An 18549-nucleotide genomic window follows, 5' to 3' on the forward strand; every position below is an offset into this window, starting at 1 on the left:
AGCATTATTACAAATCCATGTAGACCCCCAAATGATGCTAATAGTGTGCACTCAAAGCTACGATTTCACTGGGGAAAGCAACATTTTTCTTGTTCTCCTCTAAAACAACAGAAGTACGCTGCTACACTAACAGAAACATTTGTCCTACTGTCCACATGTTTACCATATGTTATGCAGCAGAATTCCTGTTAAACTGTTGTCTTTCTGCTGCAAAGTAGTTTTCTCTGTCCTTCACCTAGCTAATTGGGACAGCAAGGATGTTTCTAATAGAGAAGCATACCTTTCACTTCTCCTCAGAGTGTCAGCTGGCTTCCTAATGCAAGGGCTTGTGTTTTATCAGAAACCAGTAGCAGAAGTGTTTCTCCTGTCCAATGTCATAAAATCAAGTGAAGCCATTTATCGAAGCTGATGCCCTCCTGACAAGCCAGGGAGCTGTGCTCCTCATCAGCTGGTTCTAAAAATACGTTCTGATGGACAGGTCAGCGGCGTGCACGCTCAGTAGCACCACGCTGCCTGCCACCACTGAAGTGCCATCAACGTTTGCCCCCGTCAAAAGTAACACAGAAGGCTCAAAGCTATCCCTAACGTTTTCTACTATGAAAAAAAAAAAAGAGCAGAGCAGTAATTTCAGAAGCTGTTTATTATATTGATAACAATACCTTATAATAATAATGAGCAATCAAAGAGTTTCTGGCTGCTAAATATTCCTTTCAAGCACTTACTATCTTGACTGCACTTCTATGTAGCAAAGGTTTAGTAAGAGATACATAATAGGGAGCCCAAAATGTAGGACCTCCATTAAGATGATATTCTTTTCTTTGTTTGAACATTTAAATTTGTGTATGTGTACACATACACACGCAGGTACACACATATAGACTGTGTATTTATACGTGTAGGCAATTTGTAGGGGATATCATTGTAAGGAAAACCCATCCTTCCCCCCGTTACCTAAGCTGAGTGTATTAAGTTGAAATCAGAAGAGTACAAGGATGTTATAGGAGCGAAGGACAAATTAAAGGGGCAAGGAGGAGGACAGTAGGCTAGAGGAACTGATAGGCACACAGGTGCAGACTCTGGCTTGGATTCTGTGGGAAAACTGGTATCAGCGCAAACCCTGGGAAGCAGACTTCATTACTGCTTCTCTACCCTGCTCGCCAAAGTTCTCTCTCTGGGTTTGATCAGCAAGACATAATTTAAATTAAATAAAAAATCATGGATAAAGTACTCCAGGCTTTTCTGTTTAGTCCTCTTGAGAATTTTAGTTGTAATCACATCCTTGATTTCCCAAAATAACTAGGAGCCAATGAGCTAATCAGTAGGATCTGATATATATTAAAATCAATTAGCTGTTTCATCATTTTTTTAAAGCTAAAAGCACATCGATACCGTACCCTCTTTTGTCTTCTTTTGCTGTTGCACAAGGCCCAGCACAAGAGTTCTAGTCTGTGAGACTGCAGGGCACTTCTAACACATGAATACAAAATGTTTTCCTATCTAACTTAACAAAGAATTTAATGTTTAATGTCACTAAACACACGCTTAATCAGAATTTTCTCTGCTACAGCACCCACTTACAAGGGATTGATTAAAATCTTTTCAGTATTATCTTACCAAGTTGCATTTATGTCTACATCTTATCTTGGAGTAAATATTTTCTTCTCACACAAAGACTATCAGATCAGCCAGCAGCAATCTCACATATGCATAATGCAACTCCAGAGCTGAAGCATCACTACAAATACAATAGCGCAGAACAAAACTTTTGTTTTATTTCTTATTTGTAACTGCCACTCTGCTTGATATTGAATAAGACAAATAAATGTATATGCATGTATAGAGATATATTTATAGAAGCAAAAAATATTAGGGGAACTTTTCATCTCTAAAAAACAACATGCAAGTCTTCAGGTATTCTTGTTAAGTTTACTCTTACCGTGTTATTCCTCCCAAAAAATTGCTTCATAGGACTTGTAGAAGAACTAATCACAAGCAGGTAGCATGAAAGCATTAGCATATGCAACCTTAGTCTACTTTTGTCCAAAACATATAGCGCACAGAGATGTCGGGACTAAATTCTAACAGAATGTTTCATTCCTAGGCTTTTCACTGTTAATGTCACTACAGGGAAACCTGTTGGCAGCAATCAGGACAACTTACTTTAGAGGATACTTCAATTTTATTTCATTTTCAGAACTATTTTTAGGTGCATAAGAAACTTGGAAAAATTCAATGCTGCATTTTAATCACGCAAATCATGGAATTCAATGCTGCTTCAATCACATATATGTTTACAAGCATCCGTCACTTAACACAAAACTTTAGTTTCTATATTATACATGATTGCTCAAGATAATAGCAGATGAAAAATCTATTTTATTGAGTAAATTCTGTCCAACGGTGTAAAATCTGACCAGGATTTTAAACGTACTTCGCTCCAACAAACAGAATCTGGGAGAACCACAGAACACTTTGCATCACTGTACAGTCTTTTCATAAGACAGTTCCTGACCCGCCTCTGGGATGTGAGGGTATGTGGTACAGTGAAGCAACAGAGATCAGAAAGTTGAGGTGGTGGGGAAGAGTGGGTTTGATCCTGATGCGGATCAAACCTGAGTATGTTGCAATAAACTTACAAGTCTACAACCAGTTACTCTTAAATCCTGTGTAAATGAAACAATAAGGTAAATGAGGCAGGCTTGAATCAGCTGAAGTGTGGAATGCAGATACTGCGCACCATGCCTTGGAAGTTAGCTTCAGAAATTCAGCTGTTAAGCTCAGAATATTTACACATAATACTAACCTTCACAAATACAAGCATAAATGGGCTGCCAGTGTCATTTACCTATTTTCTGTTTAGATTATATTCTTCTACCAACATAACTCTTGACAATAGTTATACAGACTTACCACGGTGCCTAGAAACTGAATGCTTGTATCTCCAGAGGCATTCCGAGAAAGCCGCTGAAAAAGAAAAAAAAAAAAAGTAAAAACTTATTAGAAGCTTCTCCAGAATTTGAAACCATTCCATTTTCTTTGTCACATCACTGTAATCAAAACTAATCGAGTACACAAAACTATACATAAAACTGATAAAATATAACCATTTCCTTCAAGAATTTCAGTACTAGAAGTCTAATTCATACTTCAGCTCAGATTTTGGTTTTGTTTCAGTCCACTCAACAAAATTTATTTCTGAAGAACACTGAAAACAACTATGGCCAAGTACAACACAGAACAACCTTGGGCTTGCAGAAAGATGAATGTCATGAATAATGAGGCTTTCACCGTCTCTAAATGTTTGTGATTCTGTATTCCTGTTACTCACGTTTAGTATTACCTTCATTCTCTCCTAACGAGAGAATTTTAATCTCTCTTTAAAATGCAGACCTCCAATGACGCTACTTTGAAAACAGGGGGAAAAAAATGACCTTATGAAATGTCTGGTCACCTACTGTGGTTCAGGAGTTGATTGAAGTTATTAAACAGTCTTCAAATATTACATTGTCAGTAAGCCAAAAGAATATGCAAAAGAAAATAGGTTATTGATTTAGCACAGTATTATCCATAATCTAAATATGCAAAACGCACAAAGAATTTCTTTCTTCTTGTGAATCGTCGTCTTCAACATGAAAAGTTTTTTCCTCTCTTTTTCTTCCTGCCATTAAATTACGGCACGTACAGACCCAAAATCAGGGCCTTAGTCATGGAATGCAGCCCTAATACTTACACAATGCCAGGTGTACATACAAGTACAGAAGCACAGATTTGAGAAGGCGAGTATAAATTGCAAACAAAGAGCTGCATGGAGATCCTCGGCATTTTAAAGACAACAAATCCTAGGAACAGGGCTGCAAATCATCTTGAGAGATCTTCTAGTCTAGTACCCCTGGCAGAATCAAAACACACCTGTGTCACTCCCAAACGGTGTGTGTCTAACCCATTCTTAAAATCTTTCCGTTGCAGAGATTTCACAGTTTCCCTTAAGCAATGTATCCCAGTGTTCAGCATCCTTATCATTAGGAAGTTTCTTCCTAATATCTGACTAAAATAACCCTTACTGCAACTGCAGCACATTAATTCTCCTCTTTTTCATCACAGACAGGAAACACAGATTGTTCCCTTTCTTTTTACAGCTACCTACAAGTATGTGAAGAGCCATTATCACAGCTCCCTTTAGTCTTGTCTTCTCTAGACTAAGTGAGGAAGTGCTCTACCACAGTAACTAGATATCCCCCGAAACAATTCTAATAGCAATAAATTAAATCCTGGTCCCTTTTCAATAATGGTACATATTCCTCAGCTACACTTTATGAAGTAATAATTACTACAGCCCAAACACGCTTATTTTTTGACTTAACAGGTCACACACTGACACTGCAATCTGTACAATCATATGAAAACAAAGGATGATGTGCCAAAGCCTGACATATTTCAACAATAATGATTAATGGAATGGAAAATATGGGAAATAAAATTTCATACAAAACCTGACGTTTACTTTTATAAAGGAAACAGGAATATACACTTTTCCCACAGTCTAGGATAAACACAATCAGGTTTTGGAAACCACAAAGAAGAACAAAGTACCGGCTGCCTACAATGAATGAACTGCATGCCAAAACAAACAAGTCCCAACCACTTGATAAGCTGTCAGAAAATGGCAAGCCGAAAAAAATTAAAGGATTTAATTTCTTTTTTTCCTGGAATGCCCTCCACCCTCGTTAGAGTTCTGTCACTTATTGTGCTACCCTTTTGTCCACTTTCAAGGGTCATTAGAGACCTTTTCATGTCCTAATAAAAATTCCTTTTTTTTTTTTTTTTTTTTTTGGCTAATCTCCCCATCACACAGAAAAACACAACTTAAAAAACAAAACAAAACAAAAAGAAAAATAGAGTCCTTTTGTCATTTTCTTTAAAGGCTTTCAAAGCAAACCCAGGTACCTTGACAACTTGACTTATTTTTCACAACTGAAAACCAAATCATTACAGTATTTCCTCACAGAGGTTCTCTTTACTCACAATTAAATAAGCTAGCATAGCAATAACCAAGCCCTTTCAAAAATAATTTAATAAAGCCAAATATATATGTATATCAAGAAGGCACCTTCTAAAGCCATAGTCTCAAGACAAGACAAAGATAGCAGCAGCCTTTTTCCTGCTCTGACACTGTTGAAGTGCACTGGTATCACAGTATAGTAAATCCTCACTGCTACCGTTTGCTGTGTCCAAAATACAAAGCATTACATTCAGTTGTCGATAGCATCAAGAGTCACCATCAGCACTAAAATCCATCTCTTGAATAAACAGCCAGTGAGGGAAGAAAAAAAAAAAAATAATGGGGAAGGTGAGAAAAATGGTTAACAGGGAGAAAGAGAAATTTCCTTTCTGGGTATATTTCAAAAAACAAAAACAAGAAAGAAAGGTAGAGAAATACTCCAAGTCACAAAACATATGTTACATCAAGACCAAAAAGAGAACTGCCAGGCTTTTGAGAACCATGTTACAAAAGAAGTCAGCACATTATCATAATTAATGTTTCAAATTACAGTTGTAAATAAATTTCAGCTGTTAGATGTGATTAGATTTTTTGAAGCATATTGAAAGGAGTTATTTCTGTTCCACTGGTGGGCTTGTGTTTCTGGGATTTGTAAATGTAATTGATGTTTTCAAGAAAATGAAAGGACACGGTTAACAATTATCCTTTTATTTTCCACCTCTTTAGAAAAAGGACCAGTCTCCAGTTTCTCTTGTAAAGTTAGATATTTACATATTCTATACCTCATAATAGATGGTTTCATATTGCATGTGATAGCAGGAAAGTAATCAAATAGAGGTAACAAAAGAGAATAGCTAATTATATGCATTTTCATTGTTTTCCTAATAAATTGCAAATTATTTACGAGGAGGTTTACACTGAAAAGCACGGGAAGTCTACCATTTGAACAAAGACAAAACAACAGTGTATGTTTACCTGCCAGTACAGTAAAATTACATTGTTGGCATCAGTTATGATGCTCTTAGATATAACTGATGCTCTTCTGGTTGATTCAACTGATAGAGCTTCAGACTAACTCAATTAGCGTAATATGAGTTAAAAGTATAATTTTTTTCCTTATGAGAAAGTAACAAGCTAAATCAAATCTGAAAAACAAGAAATCACAACTTCAAAAAAATCCATCTGCAGTCTCAAAGCTGTCAAATGGGTGTGAGTGTTACATAAATATTATATGTATTTTTACACACACAGGTTACAGTATGCTATACTGCATATGCTATGTATATACAAACAAAATGCTTATGCACGCATGTAAAAATAGACAAGTGTATACAATCATACAAAATGTGTTTGATTTTCCTGCTCTATCTTAAGTGTATGTTATACCACAGTCATTTCACAAATAATCATTTTAATCTGTAAATCCCAGTAAATTACCAGAGGTTAGTGTGATATGACTTTAAATTCTTCTGTTTTGCCATAGAAAATTATTTCCACTTAGTTGGGTATCAATGATCTATTCATCCTAAGATGCAGTAGGGTTACAATCAGCTTTGCATTAAGCCTGCAGGGATGAGCACTTGCAGATAAAAATGATAACAACCTTTACATGAAGAAGGATAAAGAAGCTCAGCCAAACATAAAATACATATTATTGAAAGAGATTCTGAACTGCCATAGACATTATTAGACAACAACAAGATCTCAGAGTATTTTCCACAAACCTTCTGGTATCTTGGGCTCTCCAAGCTACTAGAGGGGAGCAGCTGCATGGAAGGAACGATACCAAAACAAAGAAACTCCAACAGACTAAAGGCAATTTTTTTGTTTTGCTTACAAATGAAAAAGTAACATGTCAAGTCAAAATGAATATGAACTGGCAAGGGAAATCATGTATTAAAGTTTTCCAAACACATTTATCTTGAATTACTATATACCGCCTTTATTTATTGAAAGTAAAGCTGGAGACCATTTGTTACAGAAAATGTACAGATTGTCACTTGGCCAACATTTTTTGCAACTTCTTCAAGCCATGGTATGACTGCATTAACAGTTGGACAACATGTATCGGACTATACAGAAAAAACAAACAAACACAAGTCACATGGTTGGGTCAAAGAGGAGGAGAAAGCTGCAGAAGCAGCTGTGAAACCATGAAGTCATCTTCCAGTCAAATCATGAGGATTGGTTTGGCTTTATCCATCTCCTTTTCCCTCTCCTCCTAGAACCTCCACAGAAAGCAGAACTTCATTTCAGCGCTCCCTTTCCACTGTGCAAAATCCCAGTCCAGAGCTGTGATCCCAGACTAGCGATGTGACCAAGCTTTCTTGTACCTTGGAGACTGCCCACATGGCCCTGTATGTTCAGACTTGTGCAGCCTCGCAAGACTTTCCACTTAAGGGATCACTACTTTTGTCACGATTTAGTGTTCTCCACTGGGGGTGCCATCATTTCCTCCCCTTAGTGTATTAAACTACAGATGGAAACTTAGCTCGATTTTGAGTGCTGCTCTACCCCTAGCCATGATCAGTTTTAGATTGCACTTCACAGTAAATGAAGCCTCAGTTAGCTGTTCTTCCTCAGGGCACATCCACATTTTCCAGCTTCATACAAGGGCAGCAGTCACCCAGTGGGGAATGAGATGATCAAGTCCTGCCGTGTATGAAGCTCTTTGACATCTGAAAGATTTCTAAGACTGGCTTAAGTGGTACTATGCTGAAGTAGTCCTTCCCTTCAAAAAGGGCATCCTGCCAGGATGCTGAGATACTGGTCTCACCAGCACCTATTGCAAGCTTCCTCGGTCCTTCCCCAGGGACTAAATGGAATCTGTTCCCAAACGTTACAAATACAGTTGTTAAACACAGCATGAATGGCTTACAGGGCATCAATCCGCATAAAGAAACTGCACCTCTATAGAGGCTGAGGCACCATATTACTACTTTTAAAAGAAGAACCGCTCTCTTAATGCCTGGGATTTAATTACAGTAGGTGGCTTAGAAATTTCTGTCCTCCCATAAGCAGAAAAATGGAAACACAGATCCTTCCCAATACTTCTTTAAGTGATATCCAATGTTAATGTCACTTGTTACTTCTTTTTGCCAAGCTTTAGACATGCAAATGTTTAGTAATAATACCATTTCAGTATTGCTATTATATATACATAGAGCACCTTCCAAGAATGCCCATGTGCTCCTCTAACCCTCTGAGGTAGGTAGGGGTTATAAAGCAGTGGCTGAGAGGCTTTAAAACAAAACAAACAAATAAAACCCACAAAAACACCACACCAAAAAATCCCCACAGGAAAGACTGTTTATTTGGTGTTGGTAAAAAAAGGACTCTAAAAGACATTTACTCCAGCCCAACATTTCCAGCTATTTAGAATTACTTACAATAATGAAGAGTTTAGTCCTCCTTGTGAACTTCTAAATTTTTGCTGTTATTACGTTAAATCACAAAATGGCTAAGACTTTTAGAAACTTTACCCTTGTTTTGACATGTTGTAATATGTTCTGCTCTTATAGGGGGATGCTGTGCAGGTAATATGCTGCCATGTGATTCTAGACCTGCTAATGTTTATGACTGCCCTGAGATTTTTTGCAGGATCCATAGTCCTTTCTCACTCTTTGATGTCCCTCCTCTTCCTTCCCCTTTGCTCTCTGAATGTGTTACTGTATTCAAGAGAACCATTCCTTGTCTGGCAGAGTTTAGATATCGTAAAATTACAATGTCTGTCAACAACTAAATATAATGCTTTTGTCTTTGGACACATATAGAATCCTTACAATTATTCATCCTTAATATTGTGTGTCATTAAAATGCATAGCTCCTTTGGAAAAAATATGGCATAAGATACTGTAACAACTAACATTATTTGATTAACCCCTTTAGTAGCACAGGATATTACCAATCCCATTAGGTTAAAGAAAGGCAGAAGTACGTTGTTTGTAGATAGAGGTTTATTGTGGGAGACCTTTCTCTGAAAAGTGGACAATAAATTCCAGAGGGATTGATAGGGCATAGCAGTTGATCACTCATTTCCTTCCCAGCTGAAAAAAAAAAAAAAATCATTTTCATGAAAGAATCAGTAAGGATGGTGGCATGTGCTTTTTGCTTTCTGCTGCTCGATTAAAAAAAACAGGCAGTAATAATCTGTAATTTCATGATCTTTTATTTCCTTGAATTTCCCCCTTCCCTGCACACATTCTCCATTCAAACCATGGACAAGAGCATGGATTCAGCCTTGAGTTAAACTGATTTCACCCAAATTGCAGACTGCGCTCATGAGATTCGGGTACTTCCTATTTAAAGTAGACACTAATACAAATACTCTGGTATGACAGTATAGGATATCCGATATTTTTAAAGGCTTCATGACTCAGGAGCTGGGCATGCTGCTTTTGTATAGGCATACGTATATTCAGGGCTCATTTTAAAAATTAATAATTTTAAGAATTTTTACAAACGCCCGTGTCAATGAAGCCATAATAGCAGTGTTTGTTTTAATATGCATTATTGGCAATTACAGCAAGAAGCAGCAAAAAGGCCAGCTTTTATACACCTTCCCTTTCCCTACAACCCTTGGAAATAAAGGAAGTCTCATTCCTTCCTTAGATCACCCATGATCAAACGATGAAACCTAAGTGGTACAATTAGATTTTCTTGTACAGAATCTTTCACAAACTCAGCAAGTTGAATAATCTAATAATTATCTAAAGCAGACCACTCAAGTCTTTCCAAGTACACCTACGAGATACACATTGAATCACGTATGCTGATGAAGTTTCAGAATTCCTTCTAACGATGACTTTTCTCTGCTTCTGTGTCTGGTCCTTTGGGAAGGATCCACCTCCACCCACAAGAACAGCTACGATGTTTGCCAAGGGTGACACCAGGACCTCAATATCTGTGCTCCTGAACGCGGCACAGCTTCCAAGTTTCCTGGTAAAGCCTCCTTGCCAAGAGTTTATCTTTTTTTTTTTTTCCTTGCCCACATGGCTTCCCTGCCCTCCCCAGCCGTTATCAACCAGAAGTGATAATTCAATAGGAACACCAGCTCCATGCTTGGTTTTGGTCAAAAAAGCCAAAAGAAACATTTGACATTATTAATGAGAACAGATAACAAATCAGTGAACACCATTAAGTTATGGAAAAAGTCTAAGTTTTGCCCATACTTTTAACACTGAGCACAGCTCTGGTCCCCCCAGTTCGGAAAGGAGATAACAGAAATGGAAGATGTTCAGAGAGCAACATAGACAAAGACAGGCTTCTCTGCAAGGAGCAATTCTGCACCACTGAAGAGAGGCAATTGAGTGAGGATTCAAGCAGCACGGACACAGTGCGTAAGGATCAACTGCTCACGGTCTCTTCCAACACGGGAACTAGGAGGAATTCAAATGAAGCTAAAGGACACTGCCACAGCAATTATTAGTCAATGATAAGGCTGCAATAAGCAACTTGCCAAAATCTACGGTTCTCTTTGTACAACTGCAGTGAAAGCAGTAACAACAATAACAGTGCCCTGACAAAGAGATATTAATACTTTCCAAAAAAATTTAAAAGCCTGAAACACAGCAAGGCATACCACACTGTATGCAATAGGCTTCTGTATTTGTCTTCTACCTGGGATATTTGAGTCCTTGTTTGTACGTGTCTCAAATGCCACGAGAGTGTCAAGTGAGGCGATAAAAGTCTGTTTCTCTGCATCATATCTACTGACCATTTTTGGAGTTTCAAGGCTGAGCTCTATCTTCTCAGATGACTATGGCTGGATGAGCAAACAGGAAAGCACAGGCAGCCTGTTTCTATACTGCTAAATAAAGGAGGGCCATGGACTGATGCCTGGTCCCAAAGCCAAATGGCAATGACTGTCTCAGTCCCACTGCTTGGGTCTATACAGCATGGTATAAATCTATACCAGATTTGTCTAGGTCAGCCATAACTGGAACGGGCTGAAACAAAGCCAGGGAGTGAGCTACTAATTAATCAATACAAGCCATCAGGAATCCAGTGCTGGGGCTCACACTCTGGCTTTTCTTCACCCAACAGTATAGCTATTTGGATATAGTATATCCAAATGTCTGCCCCTGTTTGCAAATCGTGTCCCCCTCTTCTAGAGACAACCTAGCAAAAATCATGGGCAAATGACAACAGCAGAATGTGTACAGTAATTGCACAACACTAAAGAACGGACTGTCGAGCAGTCTTCATGTACATTGCTCACTAAAGCTTCCCAAAATAATTTTCAGTGTTTAAGAAAATGAGTGTGCTGAAGTAATGGTACCTTAGACCTGAAACCTATATAATATATCATTATCACAGATTACACCTGAGATCTCAAAACAGTAAAAAAAAAAAAAATATATATATATATAGGTAATTTTTCTAAAAAAATTACACATACGTTTGAAAAAAGTCTCCACGGGGTTGAAGGAAATGAATACTTGGGCATAGGCTTTGTTCTCCTGTCAGACATTTCCCAGAATGTCAGACATTTCCCAGGAACAAAGGCTTCATAACCTACAGCATTTTCGGTTTTTCTGTTCTTATAAACCAAAATAATAATCAAAAGAAACATTGTATCAGAGAAGCACTTAAATTTGTCATATCCCAGGATGTAGAATATACTCCTCCTGCTGCAATTGTTGATGCAATAAATAAATTAAATGAAAAAATAATAAGTGATGCCATCACTGAATTCCCTGTAACACTGTAAGCAGAGAAAACTCCACTGATAAATCTTCATCTATTTCATAAAGAAAAACACTAGAAGCTTGAGATTGATGATTTCAGCTTTACAGGATCATGTTCTTGTTTAGTAACTCCATTACTCTCTTAATTACACCTTGCTGTGACTGATAAAGACCTTTTTACCACAGAGTTTGGGATGTTCAACAGAGTCACAGAACAGTTAGGCTGGAAGGGACCTCTGGAAATCAGGTAGTCATATTCCCTTGTTCAAAGCAAGACTAATGTCAAAGTAATATTGAGCTACGCAGGACCTTGTCCAATTGAGTTCTGTCTACATCCTACAAAGCTTCAGGTCAGCAGAGAGCAATCCTCTGAAAGCCAGGAAATATAAAGAGGAGGCATCACTAGTGTCATTGTAAAACCACGTTGCTGAAGCTGCCAAAAGCCGCCAAGAGTTTTCCAGGTTCCGGGCAGAATGCCTGCACTACCTTTAGAGGGTGGGAGGTTTCATTACCGCAAGCTAGCAGAGCTGTGAAACTGGTGTGGGCCAAAAATATGCCAGTGGAAAGGCTGTGTGCATACGATATGACAAAGAGGTCCAAGCGTTGGCAAAAGATGGTGACAAATAATTTATTTTGGCTCAGAATCCTTCTGCTATAGGGAACTGTCTGCAAGTAAATGGTATATAAGGATGGGTTGAGTGTTTGATAATGGGATCAATGAAAGCAGAGCACTGAACAGCACTAAGGAGTTGTAAAATTTGTCCATGTGGCGTTGCCATAGAGCAGCCTCAGAATTTGAACGGTCAGTAGGGTGGTTTTTGAGAAATTGCCCAAACACAAGTAATGCCAAAGCAAAGACAGTTTGAGGATCTCCTACATGCATTTTTTTTCTTGGGCAACCTGCCCTCTCTGCAGATACCTGATCTTCCTGTGCAGTGTCCCAGTCGAAGGCACCTACTTGCAACCTGACTGTAGTAAGGACAGACTTGCAGTAAGGTTCAAGTCCATCTGCTGGACTTCATGGATTCATTGATTTATCTTAAGGTCCCCTTAGATTCTGGTTCACATGAGGGAATAAAGGGAGATGCTCAGCTCTATGGAAAAGGCAGCTTATTTCCTTCTCTCCTTCCACCCCCTCCCCAGTTCACAGGGAGAGATAAGATACCATAGACGACAACTTCTGCAGGCACAGGGCTCACTGAAATCCAGCTTACTTGTACGTGAGAGCAAAGGTAGTAGGATAAAAATGCCCTCATTGTCCCAAAATATGCCTGCTGCCTTTCTTGTAACTGTCGTTACTTTCTAAGATACCATCCTGAACCACCATTCTCCCTTCCAGTTTCCACTGGAGTTCTTATGGTTCTTTTCCACAACTCAACCAACCTCCTCTTTTCCACTTGCTCTTCACAGAAATCATTAAGCACCTCACTTTTTTGTTTACTTTTACTCTAAACATTGCCTGAAAGACTAGACCACATTCAAATTATGTTTTATATATAAATGTATTTTAAGTATGTATTTTCAATTAAATAACAGCCAATCCCTTCAAATCTGAATCCCCAGGAAGACATATTGTAACCACATGCCTATAGTTACTTCTCTGATTTTCAGCAAAGGCAGATTCCAAAAACATAATAGCTAGGTGTAAGTCAGATTCTGAGCCACTAACATCTTTGGAAACAGGTAGGGGAAACCATTCTGGCAAAGTATTTCTGCACAGAAAAACGCCACTTGCTTGGTAAACAAAATCCTACACTTCACAACGCGTTAAATTCAGCCTCTCCAAATGAGAGGTAGAGTCTAGTCATAAGAGAAACTGGGATTAGCTGAGGCATTACTGAAAGCAACAACAACAACAACAACAAAAAACCATGACGGAATCCGCGTACTTCAAGAAATGCTACGGGGCCTGCCCGCACCCTCATCCCCAAAGACTGCATCATAGAAATCTCTTGCTCAAATGATCCCAAGTTTTCATCAGTTCATCACCTTCCATAACATCCTATGGATTTCAGTTATCCAAAGCAGCACACAGATTTCACATCAAAGCCCATATGCAGCAGCCAAACGGACCGGCAGTATAGAAGGTTTTGGTCCCTCTATCATCTGGGGGCCTGGCCAGGCACTCCGCAGCGCCCATCTGCTGCACACAGATGGGCTTCCTCGCAAAGGAAACAAAAGCAGGAGGGAGGGGGCTGCCACACATCCTAGTTGTGCCCTGATATGCCCTAGACAGACTGTGACCAGGGCATATACCTCTTTGCAGGCGCTCAGATGTATTCCCAGGTCCTGTACTCCAGAAATAGTCTTAGAAAACCTGGTTTTTAAACTCATAGGACTTCTTAACTCTGTGGCAGAGATGGTGCTCTGCTTTGCTCCAATACACACTGAGCCTTTAGCAGAGGAGTGGAAATACAGGAGCATGCTTAATTACTTATTTTTAAATGTGCGACAGATACACAACAATTTGAATGTCTAGACTATAATTTACATAAATACATTTTAAACCAAAACATTTTAAAATTATTTATTTCCTGCTTCTATGCTTAAGTGCTTTGCTGGATTGGGGCCAGACTGCAGGATCGAGCCGAAGGTGCATAAATCAATCCTTCAAAGAAATAAAATGTTCACAAAGACTGTATTTGGTTGAGCAAATTTAGAAGAATGAAACCAACTATGAAGAGAAATTAGATTGGTTGAAAATTAATAAAGCACAGCTGGAATTATTCGATTCATCCATATTTGTTGCTTAAATGGCTCTAGGGCTAAGTCTTGCTGAAAGAAGATACTTCAAGACTCAGGGGTCAATTGCTTTTGGAGACAAATTGACCTACAGGAATACACTTGTCTAATTTGGTTCTTGCAGCGGGGCAAGTCTAGAGAAATATATAACCAAAAAACCAATTTAGATTCCAGTGAGCGGATATCAGAGGTCAAGTTTAAGGTTCCCATAAATTTACATACATACACTAAAAGATTAATAACTTTTCAAGCTACTGGGTTTCTTTGCTAAAAGCAAAGACTTATAGATAACATCTGAGAAAGAAACAACATATGTGCTTATTCCACATTCTGTTGAACAGATACCATGCAGCCAGCTCATTGCTTGTTGCTGTGGCTAGCCCTGCAGTATTTCATACAATTTGGTCATACTCAGGGAGTGCAAGTAGCACTATTGCTGGCTCAGCTCCTAGAAGAACGCATGTTCAGATCTCATGATCATTAATTTTGAAACTAATTGTATGTGCCAGTTCAAATATTACACTTATAGTTAACTGGTCTTACTACTATTGGTATTAGTATATGGAAACCTGTACCCAGCCATGTAGTTGTTATATACTTTGCAATGAGGCTTCTGAATGTGGTTATCTGTTCTAAATATAATGCTTTTCTCCTAGACAGATTTCATATGTCCATACATCAGTATTGTTTTCTACTCAAAACTAGGAATTTCCTTTATAAAATAGCAGCGAAATGGAACAGTATTAAAATATAAAAATACACTCTAGAATACAACATTATTTTAGAAATACGCAAGCCCTGAAGCTGGCACTAACCTTCCAAGAAATCTACAAAAACTAAGTCCAGAATTTACTTGGGCATGTTATGAAAATTTCACTCTCAGTCAATACTATCCTTGAAAGATACAATTTTCTTTATCTTCAAGTTGCAGTCTTTTAAATTCAGTCACAGCAAAAGTAACATTTCCATTTGGGTAATTTACCCAGGGTGAAAATGAAAAAAATAAATTCACATATTTCACTGTGAATTATCAGAAATCTGACCACTGTACCACTGATAAATGTATACAAAATAAACAGATAATGTTGTATGTACACAAATACTTTTAAAAACTCAGAAGTTTTTATTTTTTGTTTCCTTTCACTGCTTCCAGGATCAATAGATATTTATAAATGAATGATTTCACAACAAATATATAAATCCTGAATGGCATTGCCTGCAGAAAATTTGTATGGCAGTGAAAGGGACACCCTTTTGTTTGGAGTTGTTTTCAAACAGGTTACTGGTTGAAGGAACAATATGCGTTAATCTTTTTAGACCTCTTTTCTTAGAAACACATAGGTTTGGGATGTTTTCTACATTTTTCTTTTCAAGTCATGGAACTTATCTTATTTCATAAAAGCATATATAAAAACATGTCACATGGAAGATGCACTGTCCTGCGACTTTCAATCTGCAAAGGCCCAAAAGTGGAAAAACCACGCAATCCAAACATGAGGAAGAGAATAATTTTACTGCAGGACCCCACCTTTTTGTAAACAGTAATCTGTTCTTTATTTCTCAAGTGATTAAGAAACCGTATCTCCTCACAGCCATTAAGTAAAGAGATCCTAAAAACTGGGGTAAATTTCTGGCTAAAATAAGCAACAACTTCTCTTTAAATGAATGATGTTCAAAACTCTAGATGAGTAAGTCTGAGACAAGTTCACTCCACTGAAGCTCTGGATGTATCCAAAGTAGAAAAATTATGTTATTCACACAACGTGACATAATTTTTACAAGGCAGCAAGTTTAGACCCCATGTACCAGTGTTATTTGTATACCCAAAGGCTTCTGGTTACCTCAGCTCTACAAACAAAGCATCGGTGAGTTTACCTGTACAGTCCTCCGAGTGCCATCAATGGTGACAGACAATAAGGGTGAAGCCAGGTTCCACTCGCTGGTCACGTTTAGTTTCATCCCATCAACTTCCACCTGTTGTGACACCAAACAAGGCTGTTACTATGAAGACAGACAGAAAACTGATCTCAAGTTCATTACTGCATACAAAGCAGCAACCATTTTAAAACAGATGGCTCCCAAACAACCTGTCATGTTTACTGCTTCTGCCATAAAAGACAGGGTCCAACAACAGAGTCTTCCAGCTATCTCTGGGGAGAGGTGAAGGACCTGTGAACAGCTGCCTCTGAGTAGCAAGGTTTCAAGTGATTTCCAGCAAGTAACAAACAGCCATCCAACTTTTAAACCTATCTGGACATGCTACATTTACTGCAATTAGACAAGTAATGCATATAAATTCCAGTGACACCTTGCAACCCACACAACAGGGCTTGCATATAATATTCTCTCCAAGGACCAAGGAAGAACTTTTCCTATGCTTCTAATGAAGGGTTCTGCATTGTTATCTTAATTAATATGAGACAGTAATTAATTCTTCATTGTTTTGCCTCAAAGTCCAGAAAAACTTTGCAGATTCTGTCATGTTTTTTTGCAATATACAGCTGATCAGAGGAATACAATTTCTGACTTGAATGCCAATATGGTTATCCAGAAAGAAATTTTAAAAAAAAGAAGTCATCCCATGATTTTTATACAAGAATATTTTTATGTGAAGAGCAAAAAATCCTGAATTCTGAAAAAAGTGTAGATACACACAGAGTAGCTGGGATGACACTTTGGTTATTCTTTGCTGTATAATACTGTCTGTTTAAACACACTTATCACACATTCAACACTGTTAGAGCCTCATAAGAGCTAGATTATGAAAAAAATTATTACTATGCAAGGAGTAATATAATTACTGATTAATGTTTGTGGCATGTTTTGAACATTCGTCATGCTAATCAAGATAGGTATATGATTTCAGTTATATATTTTACTATAAAGAGGAGAAAAATCATGGTTGGCTGATCTCCTTCCTCTCTCTCAAAACCTCCAAAATATTTTCAATCAGTAAATTGCAGGCAATATTGATAATGACACAAATATTGCATACATTTTCAGTAAGCTAGAAGAAAATTACTGCATTTAGAATAAAAGCTGAGCCCACATTTTGCAAAATAAAACTTCTAAAGCCTGCTCTTTTAGATCTCAGGCTAATCATTATTTCATCTTATAACAAGAACAGGCAACTGTAATCTTAGTGTAACTTAAAAGAAATCCATAACAGACAAGTGCAGAGGAGCAATGTGTAATTTGATAATTTTATTTCCGTTAAAGAAGAAAAACTCGGGCTTAAAAAACCTCTAATTTTATGGACTTTAGTTTAGAACACAAAATCTGTCTTTTAGTGATACAATCTACTCAATTTCTACGGGCTTTAACTATAAATAAAGTTACATGTAAAGAACATGAAGAAAAACAAGTCATTTATAATGGTTCACCAATAGGCCAGATTAGCTGGCATGCTTCAGGTACTTTACACTGTTCCAGTGATGCAAACCAGCCATAAACCTGGCTTCAGTTAAGCCAGACCTGCAGCTGCGTTGCATTGACAGAGCACTGCAAAGCAGCTGGAGCACGCCAGTGAACCAAGCCCGCTCTCAGCAAACCTGAATCAGCAAATGCTGTCTTTATTGAGAACAGCAGAAACATCTGAAGACAACTGTCCAAATGGAGAAAGCCAAATGTGGTGCTCTGTCTCAATCCTCTTTGATTAGCAATTAAACTTTGGTAAGGCAATTATTTAAAAAGCTGTCTGTCACTATCGCTAGAACCAAAGAAAGAGCGTCTGCACTGGAACCTGGGCCTGAAAACATCACTTACCATGTCTCTCCAGGGAAGGAGGGGAGATGGTATGAAAGCATACCAGGCTACTGGCCACCAAAAAAAACTTCAACTGTACACCGTGCTTTTTGCACTGTGGGACTTACATGCAACCTCACAGAAAATCTATAGCCGATATCTATAGTCCTAGTGAAGGGTGTTCCAGTGGCAAGATGCAAGTCGATACTTCCACAACAAACTCAATTTAATCATTAGCTCTTTTGTCACTATACAGATGAACAAAAGAAAACAAGTGTGTCACAGTGGTAAATGACCTGTTTAAAATCCCTCACAAGGGTCTATACAAGTCTAGCCATCATTGATTCCAGATTACGTTAGTATCAAAAAATTTCT

The 18549-nt window shown here is 38.0% G+C and overlaps 1 protein-coding gene across 2 annotated transcripts in view; it reads right to left on the reverse strand.

Annotated features, from left to right (window-relative positions):
• The window catches only part of PCCA (propionyl-CoA carboxylase subunit alpha), a 299843-nt gene that overhangs the window by 57065 nt on the left and 224229 nt on the right, over positions 1-18549 (reverse strand). Inside the window, exons 20-22 of one of the 2 annotated variants that reach the window (XM_087757695.1) lie at positions 16306-16404; positions 2911-2964; positions 952-1735 (exon numbers count right to left, since the gene is read on the reverse strand). In XM_087757695.1, the coding sequence (XP_087613821.1) occupies positions 1733-1735; positions 2911-2964; positions 16306-16404 (156 nt within the window). In that variant the 3' untranslated portion in view covers positions 952-1732. Of the gene's footprint in view, positions 1-951; positions 1736-2910; positions 2965-16305; positions 16405-18549 lie in introns of those variants that run through there. The other variant, XM_087757694.1, reaches the window with a different exon arrangement.

This window comes from Nipponia nippon, unplaced genomic scaffold (assembly GCF_047370975.1).
Source record: "Nipponia nippon isolate SJK-2023a ecotype South Korea unplaced genomic scaffold, ASM4737097v1 scaffold_2, whole genome shotgun sequence".
NCBI classification, from domain to species: Eukaryota; Metazoa; Chordata; class Aves; order Pelecaniformes; family Threskiornithidae; genus Nipponia; species Nipponia nippon.